Genomic DNA, 25,819 nt, shown 5'->3' with positions numbered 1-25,819 from the left:
TGGATGTTTGTCGGAAGCTGGTTATTATAGTTCATAAAGTTTTATAAAATTTTTGGTCCTTTCACTCATGTTGGAAAGTCTGATTCAGTAGTGAATCATCCCGTTTGGATGTTTCATATAAATGAATTTCCCAAAACTGATTCACTATATTGTCAAATTAAGGTATTTATAATATTGGGGAGTAGCTACCGACAAGTAACGATGCTACTAACTTTACATTTTTTCAGTAGCTTGACAGTAATTGCTTTGTGTAGCTTTTCCAGTAACTAACTACTTTTCCAGCGCATTTTGCAGTCGTATTATTAGATTACAAACTAAAATTGTGCATTATGGCCGAGATTGTCTGGTGATTAAGTAAAGGATGTATAAGAGTGGGTATATATTTTACATGAATCGACTAGTAAGGTTACACTTTTGTATGTAATTTATGCAAACCAAAGATTAAAATGCTGTCTGCATCAAAGACTTCAAGCACATACAGGTGAATAATAGCCTTTATAAATTATACAAGTAATAAATTATATTACTTAATACTGTGTGTGTCCACAGTGTGTGTAAACAATCAACCTATAATGGTAAAAATCCACCCACTAAAGATATTTAATCAAGAGCAATGAGTAATTTTCTGTTTTTCTTTTGTTGTTTGGTTAACAGCATATGCAGCAGTAGGCACCGTATATTACGCTGCGTTCACTTTAATACACAGATCTAATATACACATGCGATTTCTTGACCTGCTGTTTACGTTCACAGACATAACCAACGGTGTTTGCGAACTTTGTGTGTTTTTGACATAACCTTGTGTGTATTTGACAGTTTAAGCAATAAGACGTGTAAAAGAAATCAGTTTAATACTCACAGGACACGCCATCTGACAGCCAGCTTTCTGTGTGCTTGCTTTGGATGTGTGCGTTTAGAAATCCATATCAGGCTTTAAAATGCAAGCAAATAATTAACTTTAATGATGAAGAAGAACTGCAATGTCACGTGAGCTTGGCCACAATAGAGATGATAATCAAAACCATACAGATAGTTTTTGGCAGAGTTGTTCATGCTCTGCCCTCTTCTGGAAAGCGGGGTGGGGATCAGCAGCTCATTAGCAATTAAAGACATGCTCGAAAACAGCATGTTTTTCCTTGCACTCAAAAATGGACATTTACAACATGGTATAATAAATGATCTGTGGGGTATTTTGAGTTGAAACTTAACAGACATATTCCGGAGACACCTGAGACTTATATTACATCTTGTAAAAAGAGGCATAGGTTTAAATCAAATTATAAATTGTATTACTGTAAGGTTATAGGCTATATGTTTTCTTTATTAAAAACATATTTCCCCCTTAAGTACCCTTGTGTATATAGCAACTTTTCTGATTACAGCTTAGTTTCCCCAACACAGCTCACAAGCACCATTCTGAAATCTAAAATGACAAATGGGACACCCTGTGGCTTTGTGCACTTGAAGAACACATGCGTCAAAGGCCACAAGACCAAAAGTCCGCATTAAGTGTGGCATCTGGGACACGGCTAAGGATATTTCAAACATGGGCAGATAATGAGCGTACCAACACACACACACACTTACCTGGCATGCTTGTGCTGTGATTTTGAGCAATGAAGAGGTAATCAAGTCAGGACAAGAACAATTAAACCACAAAGGCCCTCTCAATCTCAGCCAAGGTTGTGCTTCTTAATAACTAATGAGATGTCTTTATCTCAGGGGTTGCACTACATAATACACCACTACATCTGTTTATTGCAAGGCTGGGAGAGACACTGGAGTAATTTGAAGTCATAAATTAATGCTAGTCACTCAGTCTAAATGCACTCGGCTCTAATGTTGGTGAAGGCTGTTTAGATTTCACACTTGTCTGCATGGCATTTTATCCATTATGTCTCATACGTATTGGGATCGTCCTTAGGTTGACGTGACCCCATGGGAGTGAAAGTGATATGGTTTCACCAAGTACATGTTCCTGGATCAACATCTTTGATGATCCTGGAATAACTTTCCAATCAACCAATCAGATTTGAGAGATTGAGGGACAGGTTTACATTTTTTTTTTTTTTTAAACTTTTTCTTATAGGGGTGTCCCAACAGAGTAACAAAGTTTGACAGAAATAGATTTTTTGTACAGATATATTTTTCAAAATTCAGATGTAAATTCAGACAAAAACAGACTCTCTTTTTTTCCATTCTTTACACATGATGACATTTACACTCATTTACCTTTTCAAGCGGGAGAGTGCTGAAAAAATAAGAGGGTCAAAATCACCATAAAGTGCCTTTGAAACTTCATAATTTCCAAAATAAAAAGCTGAGATTTTCCATTTAACTTAGCTGTTAGAAATGCATGTTGGTCAAACACTTTTTATCAATTAACTGCAAGCAGAAAATATATGAGCAAACCACAAAATATGTCCATTCTGTCATGGACAAATGGTAAATACATTTTCATTGCATAGTGATCATAAAATGTAGTTTTTCAGAAAGATATTTAGTCCTTTTCTCAGCAATACATTTTAGTTAATGGGAAAAGGCTTTTGATAATTTACATTATTCATTTTGCAGACACTTTTATCCAAAGCGACATAAAAGTGATGAATACAGCAAGTGATTCATTCATGGTGAAGAGGCAAATAGACACAAGAAGTGCTCAAAAAGTGAGAAGTGCTCAAAATAAAAAGTTTCAGACATTACTTAGAGTAGCATAAGCTAGAATTTCTTTTTTATAAAGAAATCACACAAACGGTTTTTGCTAACTTGTTAAAATAATTTGCTTATTTTCATAAAAGATAAAAGGGTAGACAAGATGACAGGGTGGACCTTTGCATGACAGGGCGGACAAAGGCTATAATGAGTGAAGAGAACAGAAACATCAGAGAAACAACAGGAACAACAAGAAACCCTTAAGCAATATATGATACTCTAAATATGAAACTAAAACCGCTTACTTGATTAGTTCAAAGCCATGGATTCATTCAGTAACACCACAGCATGTTGCTCAGAGATGTACAACAGTTCCGCTGTGGCTTTGTTTGGAACTATTTTTGTTGGCGAAATAGAGCAAAAACAGACAATACTGACGATATTGTGTTTAAAATGTAACATAATAATAACTTATTGTTTATTTATCTGTTGTATAAAATCAATATCACATTTGCAATCGAACAGATATTAGGGAAAACTGCATTTTTGTTTGTGTGAACTATATCATATGATATAAACATAAGACAAAAACCCATACAGGGGTGTTTTTTTGCCCTCATAACTTTCATTTTAGGCACATTAACTCCATTCTAATAGGCTACATCATGCAGTGAGTTGTTGCCTTGCATCATGTTCATCACTAAGCAACTGCATGCAATGTTAGATGGTGTACAGTTCTGGGCCAGGACAGGATGCATTAAATTTATTTATCATTTCAATGTGTTATTTTTCCCATAATGAAGCGCACCAAATTAACAGCCCAAGTGAAAACATTATCAGAATGTCGCAAAAACTACGTACATGTCCACCCTGTCATGGAAGGCTTGGTGGCAGGGTGGACAATAACAGAGTGGACATTTTTTGGCTAAAGTTAGCATTTAATGAACACATGGTGTACCTTCAATTAGCAAAGTGATTCATTGTTGAAGCTGACTGTGTACTGTTTAAAATATATATTTTGAATTTCTGAAAATTGTTTATATTAATTAATATTTTACCATGACAGGGTGGACATGTTAAGCTTGACAACATCCAACTACAAACACAATATGATAAAAATTAGGAAATATAAGTGTAGATAACTTAGTGTACTTGCAGCAGATGTTTTAACCTACATTGAAAAAAGACCAAATAGGATGTCACTGAGTACATCAGCAGGTTTCTTAATTAAAGGAGCAGTAACCCCATAATGACAGGGTGGACAGCAATTTCAAGGACATTTGCATAATGTTTAATATCATTATGAAAGTAGAATATAAATGAACAAATGGACTTGTTTTATCAAACAACTTGATGAAGACAATAAGAATATTTAAAGAATGTGTCATTTAACCTTTACACTCTGAAGTTAGCTGAGCAGTGTGTGGGACGTGCCAAAATCACATACATTCAATCAAAGAAAATTGTATAAAATTAGAAAAATACATTTAAGGAGACTGTACTTATATACTTATCACTGTACTTATATGTGTGTAAATGTTTGGTCATTTATTATAAAACCTCAGAATTTCATCATGATGATTGATTCTGATGAGGACACCAAAGGCACTTTATAGTGATTTTGACCCAAATGTGTAACTTGTGCATGTGCGATAAATAACGTTGGGGTCAGTACGTTCTTTAAAAAGAAATTTAAACTTTTATTCAGCAAGGATGCATTAAATTGATCGGAAGTGACAGTAAGGACATTTATAATGGTACAGAAGATTTCCATTTCATAAAAATAGTGTTCTTTTGATTTTTTTGATTTTTCAATTAATAACATAATCATTTTAATATAAATTAAAACAGCAAGGGTCATGTGACAAGCTTTGCCTTTTTAAAATATATTAAAATAAAAACAGTTATTTTAAATGGCAGCCTAATGATGTTTCACTACTGTTTTTACTGTATTTTGGATCAATTAAATGTAGCCTTGGTGAACTTAAGAGATTTCTTTCAAAAACATTTTAAAAAATCTTATGAATTCCAAATTTTTGAACAGTAGCCTATATATTTACAAACCATGAGTAATTTTATATACAGTTCCATCCTGAATATTGTATTATTTACATATTTAAATATAGCCAGCTACAATTTATTAGCCTATATTAAATTATTGTTTATGAATCAAATTTCAACAACAACAAAAAGAAATACAGATAATTTATTACAAACTAACTAAACGCTATTAAGCCCCTGGTGTCGAAATGTAAGTAAGACGAACGGGTGGTTCACATAATCAGCACACTATACAATCGGCTGACTATACATTATACGTTACTTAACGAATGACTTTTATTTTGAAACGTCTAAACGCGGAAGCTGGGCGCACATGCGCTTTGCTTTGTTGTCAAACAAAACTCCTCCTCTGAAAGTACAAACTGTGAAGCAAGTAATGTGAAGCTAAGTCCATTTCAAGTATTTGATGTGAAGTAAGTAAAGTTGAACGATTTAAGTTGGCAGAGAATTTGTTACATGCATATTTTTCATACTTTACTGAGTTACTTTAGTTGATCAAATCTGACAGATAGTTAAGATAGTTTTTAACAACTGTAGCCTTATGTTGGTTGTTCGCAGAAACTATATGAAGGGTACACATGGACTGAAATGTGTATCTCTATCTGAACTCTCCGAGCCAAACAAACACACAGATTTTAATATTAATATTTAAAATGAATATATATCTGTTTTCAGGTCAGGTATGACGGTCGTGAATTTATCATTTGCTGGGGCTGGGTTTTTAGGAGCATATCATCTCGGAGTAACAGAGGCGTTACTGAGACACGGACATAAGCTGCTGTCCTCTTTAAAAGCCTGCGCTGGAGCTTCAGCTGGTTCTTTAGTGGCCACTGTAATCATCACTGCTCCTGATAAAATACAGGTAAAGCTATTCATCTACAACCAAGAACATGTTAAAACAGTATTCTGGTCAACCAAAGTAAATTATGTAAATGTGTTAAAAAATTAAGTGCCATCGTTAATTTAAAAATGTTGTCTATTTGTCTGTATTATAATACATTTAGATATTTACATTTAGGCAATACATACATTCTTTTTTTTTTTTTTTCTTTATATATTTTAAACACTTTTTTTTTTTCTTGGGTATATTGTTTTAATTGGTAATGATTTCAGTTTGTTAAATTTTTTTTTCTTCTGTGTTCAGTGTCCTTAATTTCATTGTCCTTTTGTAGCCCACTATCCCTCTAACTAACAAAAGCCAGTCCTTTAAAGGGTTAGTTCACCCAAAAATGAAAATTCTGTCATTAATTACTCACCCTCATGTTTTTCCAACCCCGTAAGACTTTCATTCATCTTCAGAACGCAAATGAGTCTTTTTGATGAAATCTTGAGAGCTTTCTGTCCCTCCATAGACAGCCTACGCAATTTAAATTTTTATGCTTCAAAAAGTTCATAAAGAGATTGTAAAACTACTCCATATGTATTGAGTGGTTTAGTCAAAATTTTCTGAAGAGACATGATCACTTTATATAATGAACAGTTTGAATTTAGGCTTATATTCACATGTGAACATTCATCAACTCATACATTAGTTGTGGTAAACGGAAGCTCAAACATGTTTGCTTGGCGTGCAAGAACCAATGAGGTTCATTCTCGTGTGTTATGCAGCACATTTGAGCCTCCGGAAGAGGTTTGTTTGTACACATCATTCATGTTCGGTTGAGCTTCTGTTTATGTTCGCTGATCAATGTTCATATGTGAGTAAAAGCCTAAATTAAATCTGTTCATCATAAAAAGCGGTTAAGTCTCTTCAGAAAATTTGGACTAAACCACTCAATTCAAATGGATTAGAGTTGTCTCTTTATGAACCTTTTTGAAGCGTCAACGTTTCAGTTGCATAGCTGTCTATGGAGGGACAGAAAGCTCTCAGATTTCATCAAAAAGATCTTGATTTGCATTCTGAAGATCAACGAAAGTCTTATGGGTTTGGAACAATGTGAGGGTGAGTAATTAATGGCAGAATTTTCATTTTTGGGTGAACTATCCCTTTAATGACATCCTGAAATCACCTTCTAGGTAGTGACATTTATTTTTGATGAGGAAGGCAAATGCACTAAAATGAGCAAAGGCACAACAAAGTACTGGCAATAGATTTTATGAATTACATGCATCACTAATATAAAAAAGCCATAGCATGGTTCTTCATTGTGTAAATAATTAAGCTATATTTTATGAGTTTAGGTGCCTGAGCTTCACTAGAGTAAATTTATGAATGTCTGCTGTACTCTTTTGAGAAACTGCAACATAGACATATCCATTGTTTTTATTTTATTTTTTAAGTTACAGAGCTCAAATGCTACTGCATAACAGCAGTGTCCCTCGTTGTGCTTGGGAAAATAGACTGACCTGTTTAGACTTGAAAGAGATTGATGTGTTCCCTGTCAAGTCAACAGATCTATAGAAACTACAGATTTCTCACAGTTGAATCTCCAAGGCTCACACATATAACTGACTGAGAGCTATATGTTCTGGCTTTGTGTTTTCTCACAGCATTGTAAGGAATTCACCTACAGGTTTGCCAGTAATGTGAGAAGTCAGAGGTTTGGAGCTGTGACGCCAGGATATGACTTCATGCTTGAACTGAGGTAAAAGCGGCTCTCAGACATCATTTTGTGATCGAATGAAAATGATTCACTAGGTTGAAATTAACCCCGGAGGGTTTTTTTGCAACTTTTTCCCTCCATGCAGAATTTTAATCAGAAAGTCTTGGTAAGATATCCTACTCAGCTGTTTCTTTCACTCAACTTATATTCACCTCATTTCAAATTGAATTCAATTTCAAAATGGTGTTAGAATATTGCGACAGATAGTTCTGAGGCTGGATCAAAATTACCCTGCACCTGAAACTCCTCTCAAAAAAGTTTTTTTTTTTTCATTTTTTTTTTTTTTTAAACCTGAATTTAATTGCAAATGGCTGAAAGTCTCTTTTATTTGCTACTGTTGTTATGCTTTTATTTAGTCAACATTGTATGACTTTACTCCATGTAACATCGACAAAGAATTTTTAAATAATGTACTGTTCAATTTTTTTATTTTGTAATTAAGATTAATGGGGACTAGAGTGTCAAAAAGTATGCAAGTTGTAGATATAATTATAGCGTATATGAAGCTATATTTTTCACAAAATACATACACAGTAGTAATGTCAAATTCATTAACCATTTGCTTGAGTCTGTCCCTTTCCTGTTTATCTGGAACACAAAATTGGCTCAAACGATTCATTCACAAATCGCACTGAACTGGTTCTCGAGTTCATCTCAGTGACTCAATAATCCATTTGCAGTTATTAATTGTTCACTGAATTAAATAACGATTTTGGTTTGTTTTATAAACAAAGCTATCAAAGACTTGGACTATAGCCTGAAGTCTATATGGATCGACTGAAGTCATATGGATCACTTTTATGATACTTGTAGGGTGCTTTTGCGTCCTTTTTGAAGCTTGAAAGCTCCAAGCTGTGTTCCCATCATTAGGGTCCCTATGCAGTGTTCACGGCTCTCTTCTCCCTGAGAATGGGATATCTGTTGAAGCTCACTTCACTTGACAAAATGCATTCACACCCTGCAATGTCATTAAACATATAGACAACACTTGAGTCACACATATTAGAGTTTGAGATATAATATAATATCCTTCTATAAATAAATTCAGTTTAAATTACCATACTTTAATTTAACATACATGTGTATTTGTGTATTTATAATAAATATAAATGTAATAATATAATTCATATAAATTGTCTTTTTTTAAATTGCTAAACTGAATGATAAATGTCTGTTTTAATATGAAAATAAATTTAACTGTAATCAGGATAGTTGCATTGTAACTTTCATGTCTTTTGCACTTTATTCCCATGAACAACCACTTACAAATCACACTGCTAATTGACCCTTCGCCGGGAGTTTGATTGACAAGCGATCTAACCAATCATAACGCCAAATCCACCCATTTTGTCCGACAAAACAGTCAGGAGTTAGAAGATTAACCTCGGTGGACTTGAACTTGAAAAATGGTGTGTACTGACGTCTTTCCGCATTTGAAACAACATTCCTTCTCATGTTCATTCATGTTTATTTGATGCTATAAATTAACTAGTAGGAAGAGATGATCTGTTCACAAGCCTCTTGAGCTGAGGAGCTACAGCGATCTGTCACGACACATTAAAGAGGCATTGTTCGAATTTCTTAAAAAATTACAGTTTGAAAGCTGGGACTTTGTTTAATATCATAAGTAACCTGCCCTGTCTTATCTGTTGACGTGTTGTCAGTGTCCTCTTTGCTCCGCGATGTATTTTTCACTCTGTGTGGCGCGACAGCACCATGGCTTGTCGGACAAAGCAACAGTAACTAAGACTCCCTTTTTCCCTTTGCTGTTGACAGTGTCCTTGAACTACACATACACTATTTGGACTAAAGTATTGGGACACTTGACCATTACACCAACAGGGACTGTGATGACATTGCATTCTTAATAGGCTAGACATTAATATGGTGTTGGTCCCCCCTTTGCATCTATAACAGCTTCCACTTTTCTGGGAAGGCATTCCACAAGATTTTGGAGCATTTCAGTGGGAATTTTTCTCATTCATCCAGTAGATCATTTGTGAGGAGGTCAGGCACTGATGTTGGACAAGAAGGCCTGGCGATCTCTGTTCCAGTTCATCCCAAAGGTGTTTTCATGGGGTTGAGGTCAAGGCTCTGTGCGGACCAGTCAAGTTCTTCCGCACCAAACTCATATTTTTATGGACCTTGCTTTGTGCACTGGGGCACAGTACTGCTGGAATAGTCCCTGTGACTTTAATTGGTCTTCTGCTTTGTGGCTGAATTGCTGTTGTTCCTAAATGCTTCCACTTTCCAATAATAACACTGACAGTTGACCGTGGAATACCTAGCAAGGATGAAATACAAAGGTGGCATCCTATCACAGTACTATACTTGAATTTATTGAGCTCAAATCAGTTTGTAAATGCAGTCTGCATGGCTTTATACACCTTTGGCAAAGGGTTTGATTGAAAAAAATTTAATTAAGAGGTGTGTCCTAGTACTTTTATCCGTATAGTGTATACTACCTTCAGAGTGGTATCTCTCTTGAGATGGGAGAATACACTGTGAAGTCCACTTCGAAGGGCACTTACAGTCGAATGGAACACAGCTCCTGTCACCATTAATTGTAATTGCTGTGGGGAAAAAACAACAACAACCAGTGCATAATTTAAAATGTCTCCTTTTGTGTTCCACAGAAGGGGAAAAAAATAGTATGTGTTTGGAATGAAATGAGAACAGGCCTGGTGCCAGGACACATGACTTTTATATATTTCTGTGCTTCCATTGCATGACAACCAGCATCCAGTGTTGATTTAGAGAGAAAAGAGAAATTACCATTTAAAAGGTGCAGTCATGAATGGGGTACCACAGACAATTTAATCAGGTCATACAATTAGAAATTAACATACATTCCAGAAAACTGAGATGAAAGGACAGTGCCAAACATATGTAAAAATGTTCCAAGACCACTGTGGGAACAAAATGTTCAATAGTCAGTGACTGCGATCTCTTTTTAACAAGTCTGTGCATTGAAGCACAAGTTCCATTGATAATTTCTTTCTTTATTGCAGTAATTTTCTTAAGACAGTTTCAGATGTAAGGGGTTGATTAGAACTGTTCCTGGCTCCAGTAGAATGAGGTTTGAATGGTCTGTAGATAGTGCCATTCTGATGCAGAAATGTGTCACCTCCTCAATGCTACTTGTGAAATCGCAGATACTGCTGGCATATGAAACGGTGGACTTTTTTTTTTTCTTTTTTTTTTTCTGTCTTTCTGTTGAAGGAAATAATATCTGTGATGTGCAAAAACCTCTGAGGGCTTCTGATAATCTTGACACACCGCTTGGAGCGGATAGCAGACTTAATTTTGATGAAATATCTTTGGAATGGAACATTGAGTGGATTTTTCTTTCCTTATTTCTCCTGCGTTACCTCAGTGATCCGGCCAACAGATTGTGTAATTACAATATGATGTTGAGGGAAAAATGGATTTCACTGAGGTTGTTAATTATGCAAACACAACAAATGAGCATCTGTCCTTTGGTTTTCCTCTAGGGAGGGCATCGAAGAGATTCTCCCGCCCAATGCCCACCAGTTAGCCAATGAACGCCTCCATATTTCAATAACAAATGCAAAGACCTACAAGAACCGCATGGTGTCCAGCTTCACCTCAAGGGAAGATCTCATTAAGGTATTCAAGCCTGAGGTCAATGGACAATGATTTATCTTTCAACAACCCAAGTGATGCCCACAACCCAAAGGGAACTCGCCTATTCAATTAGACACATCATAAGTGCCATCACTTGACAGAGCTACTGCTGTGGAAAATTGCTGCTGAGTTCATTAATTCATTCCCATCTGAAATAAAGAACCAATTGCGCTGGTGCTTCAGTAGTCCATCTAACATAATGATAAACAGTCTTTTTGGCATCAATGATGCAATTCATTTTTTTTTTTTTTTGTACTATTAATTTGTATAAAAAAAACATTAAAAAATGCAGTTCATTACTTGAAAATACCTCTTTTATGATGATTTTTTTTTTTAATTTCTGAAGTAAGATTAATTTAATTTTTTTGAGGGCGCATTAAAAGATTAGTTTACCCAAAATGAAAATTCTGTCATTAGTTACTCACCCTCATGTCGATCCACACCCGTAAGACCTTCGTTCATCTTCAGAACACAAATGAAGATATTTTTGATGAAAACCGATAGCTCAGTGAGGCCTCCATTGCCAGCAAGACAATTAACACTTTCAGATGCCCAGAAAACTACTAAAGACATGTTTAAAACAGTTCATGTGACTACAGTAGTTCAACCTTAATGTTATGAAGCAACGAGAATACTTTTTGTGTGGCAAAAATAAATAAATAAATAAATAACGACTTTATTCAAAAATATCTAGTGATGGGCAATTTCAAAACACTGCTTCATGAAGCTTTGAAGCTTTTTCGAAACTTTTGTTTCAGATCAGTGGTTGGAAGCATGTATCAAACTGCCAAAGTCACGTAATTTCAGTAAAGGAGGCTTCATTAAGCCATAAGTGTTTTGAAATTTCAATGGTTCACCACTGGGGGGCGTGACTTTGGCAGTTTGATACACGCTCCAAACCACTGATTTGAAAGAAAAGATGCGAAACAAATGAAGCAGTGTTTTGAAATCGCCCATCACTGTATATTTTTGAATAAAGTCGTTATTTTGTTTTTTTTTGGGCACACAAAAAGTATTCTCGTCGCTTCATAATATTAAGGTTGAACCACTATAGTCATGTTGACTATTTTAACGATGTCTACTTCTCTTGACCTATAATGTGGTGATTTTGTTGCTATGGGAGATAAGAAACCTCTCAGATTTCATCAAAAATATCTTAATTTGTATTCCTAAGAAGTCTTGCGGGTTTGGAACTAGAGACCTGCACTCCCGCGGGACCCAACGCAACAGAGTGCGGCACGGGACAAGATTTGATGGGCACGTGCGGTGAGACACTATTCGTGTGCGGGTTGCAGGAAAATCAAATGATTTGCGGGACACCCGCAAAATAGAAATATCCAAACATAAAATATCTAAAAACTAATAAATTGTTATTCATATATTGCAAAAAAGCAACAAGAACAACTGATATAAAATAAAAACGATTTACAGTTTTTACAGAATCCTGCGGGAGCGGGACTGAAAAATCCGTCCTGCGCAGGTCTCTATTTGGAACGACATGAAGGTGAGTAATTAATGACATAAATTTCATTTTTTTATTTAACTATGTAAAAAATGTCAGAGTGATACATTGAAGCATGGTCATTTTTATTATTAGTTAATAAAAGATTAATAATTCAGCAAGGATGCATTATCAAAAGTGACAGTAAAGACAGTACTTAAACTTGCTACACTAATATATATATATATATATATATATATATATATATACAGTGTGTGTGTGTGTGTGTGTGTATATATATTAGTGCTCAGCGTAAATGAGTACACCCCCTTTGAAAAGCAACATTTTAAACAATATCTCAATGAACTCAAAAACAATTTCCAATATGTTGACAAGACTAAGTTTAATATAACATCTGTTTAAACTTATAACATGAAAGTAAGGTTAATAATATAACTTAGATTACACATTTTTCAGTTTTACTCAAATTAGTGTGATGCAAAAGTGAGTACACCCCACAACAAAAACTACTAAATCTAGTACTTTGTATGGCCTCCATGATTTTTAATGACAGCACCAAGTCTTCTAGGCATGGAATGAACAAGTTGGCGACATTTTGCAACATCTATCTTTTTCCATTCTTCAAGAATGACCTCTTTTAGAGACTGGATGCTGGATGGAGAGTGATGCTCAACTTGTCTCTTCAGAATTCCCCATAGGTGTTCGATTGGGTTCAGATCAGGAGCCACTGAATCACTTTCACCCTGTTCTTCTTCAGAAATCCAACAGTGGCCTTAGATGTGTGTTTAGGATCATTGCCATGTTGGAAAAGTGCACGACGACCAAGGGCACAGAGTGCTGGTCGCATCTTCTCTTTCAGTATAGAGCAGTACATCTGTGAATTCATGATGCCATCAATGAAATGCAGCTCCCCGACACCAGCAGCACTCATGCAGCCCCACATAAGGACACTGCCACCACCATGTTTCACTGTAGGCACCATGCATTTTTCTTTGTATTCCTCACCTTTGCGACGCCATACAGTTTTGAAGCCATCGGTTCCAAAAACATTTATCTTGGTCTCATCACTCCAGAGTATAGAGTCCCAGTAATCTTCATCTTTGTCAGCATGGGCCCTGGCAAACTCTAGGCGGGCTTTTTTGTGCCTGGGCTTTAGGAAAGGCTTCTTTCATGGACGGCACCCATGCATGCCATTCCTCTGCAGTGTACGCCGTATTGTGTCAGGGGAAATAGTCACCCCAGTTTGGCTTTCTACTTCTTTAGATAACTAGACCTGGACGTCTCTGTGAGAGGGTTGCAGTTCCATCTTTTTTACATTTTTGTACCACTTTTGCTACAGTATTCTGACTGATAAGTAAAGCTTTGCTGATCTTCTTGTAGCCTTCACCTTTCTGGTGTGAAGAAATTATTTTCTTTCTCAGGTCTTGTGACATTTCTCTTCCATGTGGTGCCATTGCTGACAGCATGAAATGGGAAGGGGTTTTAACACCCTTTTATGGTCAACTGTCTGCTGGACACCTGTGTAATGAATAATTAGACTCACCTGTGGTTGAATTCTTGTTAAATTAGACTTGTTTAGACTTGTTAAATTTGTAGTCTAAAATTGAGCTTTGCTTCAGAGACTTTCAGTGGGGTGTACTCATTTTTGCATCACCCTAATTTGAGTAAAACTGAAAATTTTGTTCTGTAAGTTATCTTATTAACCTTACTTTCATGTTATAAGTTAAACAGATGTTATATAAAACTTAGTCTTGTCAACATTTTGGAAATTCTTTTTGTGTTCATTGAGATATTGTTTAAAATGTTACTTTTCAAAGGGGTGTACTCATTTACGCTGAGCACTGTATGTGTATATATATATATATATATATATATATATATATATATATATATATATATATATATATATAATATATTGTATCATTGTAGCCAATCACAGACATATCTGATGAGCGCATGAACACAAAAGGCCAATCAAAGGTGTTTACAAATCTGCTCAACAGCACTCAAAGCGTCACATTTTTTAAATTTCAGTAACGACTTGGTATTGCGGTCAGTACTTTTGACAACGCTATTGTACACAGACCTTTATTCAAGGTGTAAGAAAAATCTTTTATTTTTATTTTATTTTCTGCAGTGGTTACACTACAAGTTCCCACACATGTGACACTAAAGATTTTTCCTTTTCTTTACCACGGGCACTGTTATAAATCATTTACCCTTATAACCTTCTAGTCCTCTGTCTGTCCATTGTACTGATGTATTATAACTGTATTGTTTTTAAAGGTGATCTTGGCCAGCTGCTTTGTGCCTGTCTACGCTGGAATGAAGCCAGTGGAGTTCCAAGGGCAGGTAATGGTGTCTTATACGACCAGCTCTCTTGGCTCCAGTACTGTCTGTGACTCTGCTGAGAGCTGCTGTTTGGATTTATTTAGATGAATGAGCAAACCAACTCTTTGTTTCTGCTTGCCCCTTCCACTGACAGAGGTGTGATAAAACTACATTAGCAGCCAAATGCTGTGGTATTTTCAGCCAAAGCAATTGTGAAGTTGCATTGAAGTTCAAGTGTGTAGTCATGGGAAAACATTGAGTTGTATTACTGCATATTAACATAATGAAGACTTACAAACTAGACAGAAATTCATATCTTTGAAGTGGAGTACAGAAATTGTATATTGATGTTTTGCAGTGCTGTCGATTTAACGTTAATTTAGTACAAATTAAACAAACACAAAACAACTTTAACTCTGTTGCATGGATTATTAAAGTGCCCCTATTATGGATTTTTGAAAATTACCTTTCATGTAGTGTGTAACATAGCTCTAAGTGAATGAAAACATCCTGCAATGTTTTAAATCTGAGAGTGCACCGTATATTAAGTTATTGTCTCTCAAAAGTAAGAGTCGACTCTGAATCAATTAAACGAGTCGTTTGTAAAACGAATCTTAAGCCGTTTCATTGTGACGTCACAATGAAACATTAGCATATCGCCCACTTATTGTGCGTGCAGAAGCCAGAGAAAACTTGACCCGAGCCTTGTGCTGTGTTTCCGTCATTTTACTGACGACTGCTTTGTCAACCTAAATGCGTTCAACGAGGGATTCGCAGGCTGGTTGTTATTGAAGGATGGGTCAGTACCCAGTTTATTTGGACCGGCTCTTTCCTCATCCGAATCACAACCTGTAAGTACGATTGATAATTGTTGCCACATTTGACAGATTGACTGTAGGAAAGAATGTAATTATAATTCTCACAGAGAAAATCATTTAAATTAGTTACCTTTTTAAGGAGCCAATATATAAAACTGCCTCCAAACAAAAAGACTCACTGTTCTGATGCGCAATCCAACTGAAACAGCACAAGTCTATATGTCCTCTAAGTAAAAATCTTCTAGACAAATATGCGATTAGCAAGGACTAAAATCCAGTGTCTAACATCCACACGGTTCTGAGTTTCAGTTCAATGGCCTAAATAGAGTAACGCTACTGGACTGAAACCCTTTATACGGTTCAGTCCGAACATGTCAGTGACGTCTCCGCGTCTAAATTCCGAGCCAGAATCACCACATTCTCTGTAGCATGCACAAATACGTATTTAGCCTGTGTGTGCTGTGTACGCGCCGCGCAGCTTGAGATTATTAACAGCAATATGTGTTCGCTCGCAATTGTCTAGAAATGTGTCAAATATTTTTCATTGTTATGATAAAGAATAGAGCAATACGTTGGTGTACAACTGCAGTGCTTTATCAATACGTTTCTGCGTTGGGCTAACGCATATACCATGACTGTTTGGGTGTTTACCACAGAGCTGTGGGCTAGGTTTGCTAACATAAACATAAAACAACTATTTTCCTCTCTGAGTCTTTAATTTTAGAACAGAGTGGAGCACCATCATTATTATAATATAATGTAAATGATGCAAGCACTGTATACTGTACTCCGTGTTAACCAGCAGAAGTCATCTGACCAATCACCGCAGATTAGCGTCACGCAAACGAGGGGTTCTGCAAAATCAATCGTTGAGCAAATAAGGTAAAAATAAATGCATATTATAAGACAATGAAAGTGTTTTTTGACCATGCATGCTTTTAAACCTGTTGTTGAGGACTCCCAAAACAAAAATAGGAACCTTTCAAATGCCATAATAGAGGCACTTTAAATCAGAAAGGTTAAAAAGAATGCAATCATTCTAATTTTCTTCCTTCTTTTTTTGTTTGCTTTAAAAGGGGACACTATGCATTAAAAATTGTAATGTAAGCCAATGGCAATTTGTACAAAGAATATTCTTTTTAAAACCCATTAACCTACAATTGTTTGTTTAACTTATTAAATAAAATACTGTAATAAAAGCTACATGGGCCATTCTATTACCACATACACAAATGTGCACATCCTTGTGCATCTCTGCTGTTCATCCCTATTGTTCCTTTTAGCTTTATATCTACAAAATGTATATTGTGCTTTTTGACTGGATTCTAAGTTTATCTCAGACAGATAAATTCTTTGTAAAATTCATTACTGAGGGTTGATGGCCACTGAGTCTTATGTTAAACGAAACAGAAATATAGACTAATAAAGCCATTTTTATCTGACAAAAATGTACTGGGTCGCATTAACTAATAACTGTGTAGATTATTTCGTATACGCACAGGAGACTTTTTTTTTTTTTTTTTCACGAAAAATCTCCACCTAATTCACAACACTTGCGTATGCACATGAATTTGTTCTTAACCTCGTTCTTATTTTAGTGAATTTGGAGTATTCTAAATGATTGGCCGTGTGCACAAGGTTAGTCATTTGCATAAAACACGCCCAAACCATATAAGGGCTTTCCACGCACAGTATCCTAATGGGGCGTTCACACCAGACGCGACTTGCGCGAACAAATCGCGTTATTCGCGCGTAGTTGGACGCGCGAACATTTTGAGTTTACTTGCTTCATTCGCACGTGAAATTCACTTCACAACAGACGCGAATTCGCGTCATGAGAGGGGCTTCTGCCAGGCGGCTCCAGTCAATTTGCCGGCTTTAGCTTAGCTTGTAGTCTCAATATGTATATGTGTGTGTGTGTGTGTGTGTATATATATATATATATATATATATATATATATAATATATATATATGTAATATAGCTCAAATTGAGTAAAGAGCGTTTTTTACAACTTACCAGATTGTCCGACCTCCTCACTCACTCAAAATCCTTTTTATTCCTGTTTCTATAAAAGTATGATGATGTATCATACAGCGACAATGATTTTGTCCTCCATTGTTGTTTTGGATTTCTGTCTCCTCTCACTACGTCGTAATCACGTCACTACTAGAGCAAGCTCCTGACTGGTTAACGCGGCGCGAATTTTCAGCAAAGTTCAGATTTTTCAACTCGCGCGTTATGCGCGTCAAACTAATCGCGCTGCATCATTCGCGCCGCCTAATTCGCGTGAATCGAATTAGGCGGCGCCGCACATTTCACGCTTAAATTAGTGATTAGTGAATGAGACCCAATGTGTTGAATCATCTTTAATTTCTGGGCTTTTCTCAGCAAATAATATTGATGTACAGTGTGATTGATTTGCTAATAAGCATTTTGTTCAATTAATTATTAATGATTAAAATAATTGATCAAAAGGGACAGTAAAACATTTATAATGTTACGAAAGATTTATATTTCAGATAAAGGCTGTTGTTTTGAACTTTCTGTTTATCAGAGAAAAATAAAAATGCATCATGGTTTGCACAAAAAAAAAAAAAAAAAAAAATTAAGTAGCACAATTATACATTGATAATAAGAAGAAATGTTACTTGAACATCAAATCATCATATTAGAATAATTTCTGAAGAATCATGTGATACTGAAGACTGGAGTAATGATGTTGAAAATTCAGCTCTGCCATCACAGGAATAAATTACATTTTAAAATGTATTAAAATAGAAAATTGTAATAATATTGCACATACTGTTATTATTTATTTGTATTTTGATCAAATAAATGCAGCCTTGGTGAGCATAAGAGCGTATATGATATTTAAGAATGTGTATTTCCTCAGAAATGGATAGATGGCGGAATCACAAACTGTCTTCCTGTTCTTCCTGTGGGGCGCACAATAACAGTGTCACCATTTAGCGGCCCTCAGGATATTTCCCCAACACATAAGGGCATAAGTAAGCTTCACTTCAGATTGGCCAACATGAGCGTTGTGGTAAGTTGTTAGCATTAATAAGCATTACTTGTTACTTTTAGTTCATATTTTTACAGTACTTACTTAACTTTGGAAGATTTATATTTTAAATGTTTACAAACTATTATGTCAATTTCAACCGTTTTCCACCCTTAGCTCTCAAAGGACAACATTATAAGGCTGAAGCAGGCCCTGTTTCCTCCTTCATTAGCCAGACTCAAGGAACTGGACCAAGAGGGATACCAGGATGCTGTTCACTTTTTAAAGAAAGATGGATGGCTGCAATAACTGATTTTCTTATTTGTAGCTCTTTCAACACTTTGAATGACTAAAATGTGGCATATTGACACCATTTTTTAGACAATTTTCCTCATAGTGTGGCGTGCAATATTATGTTCAGTGTAATAATCATACTTTGATGGTGTCAACTTTCATTCTCAAGATGAAAAGCACAGTAAAATCCATCATGTATTTCAGGAGGCTGAATTATCATTGTTATAAAAAGTCTATTGCACAGCTTCTGCTCTTAGTAAAGAACCACAAGGGCACTTAAAACACAATGTTCTTTAAGAATGACTAAATGAAGTGTTTAAATATTTTTGAAACTCCTTTTGTTGGATTCTGTTCATAATGGATTTTAAAAACTCAGTCAATCCCAAGACCAACAAGTCACCCTTTTTGCCTTCACTTGCTGCACATATCAATGCAGCTTTTTTGTAGGTCCTTGAGGACAACCATGGAGAACAAGCCTTTGAAGTAAAACCACAGGAGAGGTTGTTTGAACTCCATGAGTCTCCTCACCTCTCAGAACTATCGGTTTATTTGCACTTGATTCCACAAGAGCGTTATGATCATTTTTCTGTCTGTGAGAATAACGGCTCCCTGGGGAAGGTTTGGGGATTAGCAAAGGCTTGTGGGTATTTGTGATCTGGTGGTAGAGAGAAACAGAGAGCTGGCACACACACCCTACTGCATAAACTGCTCATGCGAGTTATCAAATCATTTGGAATAAATAGTACATTTTTGCAATTAAATAGCAATTTTATTGACTTATTGATTTAGAGCAGTTACTGTAGAGTTGTCAAAAGAAAAAGATGATAAGAACAGCTTATGTGAAAATACATCAATTGTAATTGGTCTTCATTAGAAAAGGGAGAGAAATGTTATAAGCTGAGCACCATTAGCTTGATAAAAATGGATTATTCAGTGTATAGCTCCATGGCAGCATGGGACATTTACATCAGTCTTTAAATGATGCACATGTTCATATGGGTTGATCTATGAACAGCAGGCAAATCTTATGAAAAATCACAGAGACAGTCTCATATCTCATATGTGTGATGTCATGTTCAATTATTTAAACAGATATACAGTAAGAATGAAGCTAAAGTATAGTTTTTTTTTTGTTTGTTTGTTTTTAATAAACATGGTTCATAATTAGACCCCCATATATTATGCCTTCAGTTCCCGAACCAGCATTTTTAAAATAAACAGAGTGAATGGTGGTTTAAATAAAAGTAAAATGAAAGTTATGTTAAATAACATGGAATCGCAATGCACTTTGTGCATGTGAATTCATTTGTGCAATTAAACTCCGGCGGGATGTCTTTGAATGGCTGCTTTAATAATGTAATTAGAATGCCTTCACATAGACTTGTTACAAAGTGACTCTGACCCCTCACAAAGACCCTCTAACGAGAAACCCCTGACTCAAGGATTTGCATTATTTACTGATAAATCAAGTCTGTATTAATTTGCATTGTTATGTTCTGAGATTTTTTTTTTTTTTTTTTTTTTTAATCATGATGGTTTTATGATTGACATTAAATGGCAAGTACTGAAAACATTAGAATATTAATATAATTAAAAGAGCTGACTTTTTCTGACAATCCAACATTTGATAACATCAAACAGGCAATAGGAAAGATGCTGGACAATTCAAAAATATTAAAGTGGTGAAACATGAAATAGAATATATGTGCTTTTTTAACCTTGTAAAAGTCTGTATCTGTCATCAATCAGTTTTCAATGTTGAATCAAGATGCACTATTTGGTTGGTTGAGCAGAATGTTATTTGGAGAAAAATGAATCATACATTCAAAATTCAAATGGTTAACTCATCAACGTGTATCGTCGACGCATTTGGTGTTCCATATTAAAGTATGGTTGGAAAAATCACAGTTATGTGCATGTGCATCATTTGCAACTTACACATTTTTTTTTTTTTCATCATGATAATCTTCACAAATTAACACATAATTTATGAATTTTGAAGATAGCAGAAGTAAAAAGCTAAACATAAACTACAAGCTATAATACATGACTTCAACTTCACCACCATTCAGCTTCCGACAACTCTTGCAGTCTTTATTTAAAAAAAAATAAAAATAAAATCATTTTCTTTGGAATTTAGTTTTGCAAAAGCGCAATTATAAACAAAGTGGCTGTGAAAGCGGACTAGTGAGTAGCTGAGTTCCCTTTTGGATGGAACTCAATGCTGCGTCATGGCGTTGACACTATGGGAACATTTCTGAGTGACCAGCGTCTGAAGCATGTGTGAACACACGCAAATCTTGATTGGCTGACATGAGATAAAGTGATGTAGCATAGCGCGTCAACAAGACAATAAAAGGGGATGTCACGGAATCCCCAGCTTCTTTGTGTTCAGGAAGCCGCTTGTCAGTTTGCGTTTGTGTGATATCGTTCATCATATTGTTTGTCTCACTCTCTGTTTTAGACAGTATGGCCAGCAAAAATGCATAGTTAGGAGTTGTGCAACATATCTTGTCTGGTTAATTTACTGACTGCATTTGACTCTGTGGAGTTAAATGTTAAAAATGCATCTAGCTTTGAGGATTTAGATATGCAAAGAAAAAAAAAGTTAAACTTTCACGTTGGTTTCGGACTTGACTAAAGGTTATGGCAGTTTGCCCCCTGGAGAAAACCAGGCTGTTTTTTTTTTGTTTTGTTTTTCCCCCAATCAAGTCACCTTTATTTATATAATGCTTTTTACAGTACAGATTGTTTTGTATCAGCTTTACAGTGATAACAGGAAAATTATGCAACAAAGTTTGTTTCGGCTATACAGCAGCTCTAGAAGGAAATAGTGTCATTTTTTTTTTAGCTTGAGTCAGTTCAGTGTTGATTTAGTTGCATTGTAAAAATCATCAGTTATTAATTTAGTGCATTCCATCTCTCTCTCTCTATATCTATCTATCTATCTATCTATCTATCTATCCATCCATTTATCTATCTATGAAATATTCATATAATACTGTTGAATAGTAGGTGTGCCCAACTAAGCAAGCCAAAGGTGACAGTGGCAAGGAACCCAAACTCCCATCAGATGACAGAACGGAGAAAAAAATCTTGGGAGAAACCAGGCTTCTCCTCTGGCCAATAAACAAACGCTGTAAGATTATGATTCAGGCTGTGTCACAATTCAGAAGTCAGATTTGGATCAGAGACAGTCTCTGAGCATTCATAATATTTCATCCAGTTCCATCTGGTTGAAGATCTGGTTATGATGGGTTTGGGAGACGGGTTTTTCTGAGGATCTGTGCTACTGGCAATCAGTACCATGGTTGCAAAGTTCCTGCCAGTGAGCTGTTTCAGGATGCCAAACGTAAATATTCGCCTTTCATATGTCGAGCCTGAATGGAGCAATTATCTCTCTTGTCTCAAGCCCTGATGCTATGGCGTTCAGCAGCCTGAGGGTCCCCTCGGTGGAGAGTATCACACCACAGTATTATGTGCTCACTCTTCCTCAATGGCCTTAAGGAACTGTCTAGTTCCGTGATTTGGGAAGCAGCAGTTCCACTCAGCAACACTGCCGGAGTGTGGCGCCTACATCAGGACGTGTAAGGTTATTAGGGCAGTAGGCCTCTCTAATCATGGGCATCCCCTCTCAATGAATCCCCAACCTAACATGTTCTGTTGTTTCCTGCCAGTTCTAGGACATTCAAATCTGGGAGCAGGCATGGGCTGAGGCCAGGGGAATGGCAGAGGAACAACCAAGCAGAAATGGTCTTGTTCCGCTTCGAGGAGTTGACCCACTGTCTCCTCTAGTTCGTTCCTTTAGAGCTGGATGCCATGGTACAGATATGGCCGAAGCTTTGTCTGTACACTTTTCCTCTGACAGCACTGCTCCTGGGAGTTCTAGTGAGGGTTTGCCAAGACCAAGATCACCTACTGTATTATTAATGGCTCAGTTTTCGCCAGCCTCAGTCTGGTTCTAGGATCTAGTGTCTCTCCTGGACAGCACTCCTTGGGAGATTCCTATCTGGAGAAAACTCCTGTCTCAAGTGCAGGGTTTGATCTATCACTGCCTGCTGGAGATCTGGAAACTTTGGGTCAGCTCACAGATTCCGGTCTCTCAACTGAGGATGTTGAGGCGATTCTGAGTTCCAGAGCTTCCTCCACAAGGAAATTGCATGCCCTAAAATGGCGGCTCTTTGAGTCATGGTGTGAACAACGCCACTTGAACACAGTCCACTGCCCAGTTGGTACAGTGCTGGAGTTCATCCTCGATCAGGCTTAGATCAGCTTGGGACGGGTGTCCCCTTTTCTCTTGCTAAATCCACTGACTTGTCTTGCTGAGTTGCTAAGTCTTGCTGACTTGCTATGTCACCTGACCTCACATCATCCAATCAAGATTGCCATGTTTTCACATGTACTTCAGGCATCGGTCACTCTGAAGCATTCCCATAGTGTCAACCCCATGACACAGTCACATGTCCCCGACAGCCTCTTTTAAGAAAGAAAGAAAGAAATTGTGATAATCCCCATTTATCTCAATTGGTTTATGAAAGGAGCAGGTTTCAGTGTGGAAAAAAACAGCGGATACAAAAGAGAATGTGTGCTTATAGATAACAAATTTATGCTCAAATACTATTTGAATCACATCTGCCGGAAGAAATGATCAGAGTGAGCCAGACAGCTGGACAGAGAAACAAAAACAGAAATCAAAAGAAGTAAAACTGCCAACTGTCACAAGAAGTCCATACCAGACACTGTTCTTCTAAAAAAATCTCTCCATTAATACATATTTACTTAGAATATGGGCTTATTCAAGTCTACAGGCCACACCAAGGTTTCAAATGTAGCTGTTTCAAGATTGTACATTTTATTCTGCACTACTATGAAATGTCGAACCCAATCTGGTATTACATCTGTCACCTTGCATTAAGTATAGTTTTACCTGTTTTTCCTCATCCATATTCTTCTAATGTCTGTATATCAGTGGTCCTGTGTCACAACAACATACCTAAAATGCGTGGTAAAGGTTGTTTGGTGCCAGGCGCAGTGAATAAAGCGACTCTTTATGGTCCGCATGGGGATTGGCCTTGTCAGGCAATGTCACGTTAATGATAATTTTGGACTAAATTGCCAGAGGCTGAAAGTGGTTACAGGAAAAACACATAAAAACATAGGAGCCCCGCCAAAACCTGACTCAAATTAACAGCAGTTAACGTCAAAACAGAGGACAGAGCTGATTATATCTGCTTCGTTGCTCAGATAAACAGTGAATCTGGCTGCCTGAGTCATAAACATTGGCAGTGTATAGCTGAAACACAACAGTAAAGAATGAGCGGTGGCCGTCTTTTAAAAAAAAAAAAAAAAAAAAAAATGTGGAAATGCCTCTTTCGGAGTGTCTATTTACACAAGTGCAAATAGCGTCCCTTGTTGGCAAACACTATTTACACTAGCTCTGCCCACCAATGTCTGGTTGGGCCACTCAAGTTTCAAAAAAGACACGCAGAGTTCAACGTCTTCAGTGGCGCAGAAGTCGCAAGCAGACCTGGCTTTTAACGCGATCGACGCGGGTTCGAATCCGCCTTTAGCTTGCATATATTTTCAATAAAAATGAAAATAATGTTCTAAAAGTGGGAATAAACTGTGAACAAATGTTTAATAATATTAAATGTGTTTATTGGGTAGGGTTGGGGGAAAGTGTAGGGAGGGTTTTTATTCTCCCAATAAGGCAGCATCCATTTAATAATTTTAATAATTTATATTATTTTATTTTATAAATTAATAATAATTTATACTCTCTGATATTATTGCATCCTGTTAATGTACAAAAATACTGAGGTGCAAATAGTATCTGCCAATATAAAGTATAGATAGCATCTAAATACTACTTACTCTTATTGCAAAGAACTGATACTTTTACATGGTGTATATAGAATGTATCGTTATTTTCACTTAGTGTAAATAGCATATCGCTAAGAAAATGCTGCTATTGTCACAGTGTAAATAGAATATATTGCTATTTTAGTGTAAATAGCATCTATCGCTTAGAAAATATGCTATTTTCACTTAGTGTAAATAGCATCTATTGCTATTTGCATTTACTGCAAATAGCCGCTTCCTTCATCTTTACCTTTGTGAAAAAAGTGTGCTTCATTGTTTTAGGCTGAATGTGCACTTATAGTGTACTTCAAATTTTAAAAAGAATGTTTACAAAAAAAAAAAAAAAAGTATTTTCAGTTAATATAATATTAATTAAATAAAAGCCACTTAAGTGTATTCTAAGAGAGTGCAATTTAACACAATTGTACACTTTAAAAAAAAAAGTGCACTTTGTAATACATTAAGTTTCACACTAAACTACATTTTAAATTATTGTTTTAATAATTTTTGTCATGCTTTAAAGAATACTTATTTTGATGTGTTGACTAACATACTAAAGCACATGTTAAGTATTTGATTATAAATTTATCTGTAATGTTATTTGATATTATATTTAAAGTTAATATATTTTAAATGGACTAAATTGCAGCTTCATTACAATTGTGTAATTACAAATATGTTTAATTACATGACACTTAAAAAAAAAAACATTGAAGTACATTTTAATTAGCCATAAATGCTTGTCAGTATATTTCAAGGCAATAGAAGTAATTATGAAATTGCATATAAAGATGTCCTACTTAAGTGGGTCAACAAGCACTCTTAAGTTCAATTACTTGCATTTAATATAAATTAACTATAATAAATTTTCATTTAATTGAAAATAACATGCAATTGTGTTTAAAAAAAAAAAAAAAAAAAAAAAAACATTACAGTTTGCACAAGAATGTGCATTATTTCCATACTCCGTTTAAAAGTGTGTTACTTCCTTTTCATAAGGATAAATATAATGCAAAGCTGCAGTGTGTAATTTCAGCTGTAACACATGGAATAGCAAAAATAATGCGTGTTTTCAAACAGGT

General features: G+C 35.9%; 1 protein-coding gene across 2 annotated transcripts; it reads left to right on the top strand.

Annotated features, from left to right (window-relative positions):
* Positions 1 to 5,008: 5,008 nt before the first annotated feature.
* On the top strand, positions 5,009 to 20,782 carry pnpla4 (patatin-like phospholipase domain containing 4). Of its 2 annotated transcripts, none has more exons than XM_051890251.1 (7): positions 5,009 to 5,126; positions 5,389 to 5,575; positions 7,204 to 7,298; positions 10,811 to 10,946; positions 14,713 to 14,778; positions 18,471 to 18,623; positions 18,759 to 20,782. In XM_051890251.1, the coding sequence occupies exons 2-7, from the start codon at positions 5,396 to 5,398 to the stop codon at positions 18,888 to 18,890; spliced, it is 762 nt and encodes a 253-aa protein (XP_051746211.1). In that variant the 5' UTR covers positions 5,009 to 5,126; positions 5,389 to 5,395; the 3' UTR covers positions 18,891 to 20,782. The 2 variants fall into 2 exon arrangements, with proteins under 2 accessions (XP_051746211.1, XP_051746221.1); XM_051890261.1 differs by having other exon boundaries at positions 5,027 to 5,126; positions 5,439 to 5,575.
* Positions 20,783 to 25,819: the final 5,037 nt, after the last annotated feature.

Source organism: Ctenopharyngodon idella, chromosome 1, assembly GCF_019924925.1.
Source record: "Ctenopharyngodon idella isolate HZGC_01 chromosome 1, HZGC01, whole genome shotgun sequence".
NCBI lineage: Eukaryota > Metazoa > Chordata > Actinopteri > Cypriniformes > Xenocyprididae > Ctenopharyngodon > Ctenopharyngodon idella.
The sequence above is the reverse complement of the archived record's forward strand: the minus strand, read 5'-3'. Positions and strand labels throughout refer to the sequence as shown.

Bases quoted from the DNA above. Each gene is read 5' to 3' on its own strand.
- pnpla4 (XM_051890251.1), top strand. From the start codon at position 5,396: ATGACGGTCGTGAATTTATCATTTGCTGGGGCTGGGTTTTTAGGAGCA. The intron at 10,947-14,712 runs GTATTCAAGCCT...TTGTTTTTAAAG, and splicing joins CAAGGGAAGATCTCATTAAG to GTGATCTTGGCCAGCTGCTT. The intron at 18,624-18,758 runs GTAAGTTGTTAG...TTCCACCCTTAG, and splicing joins TGGCCAACATGAGCGTTGTG to CTCTCAAAGGACAACATTAT.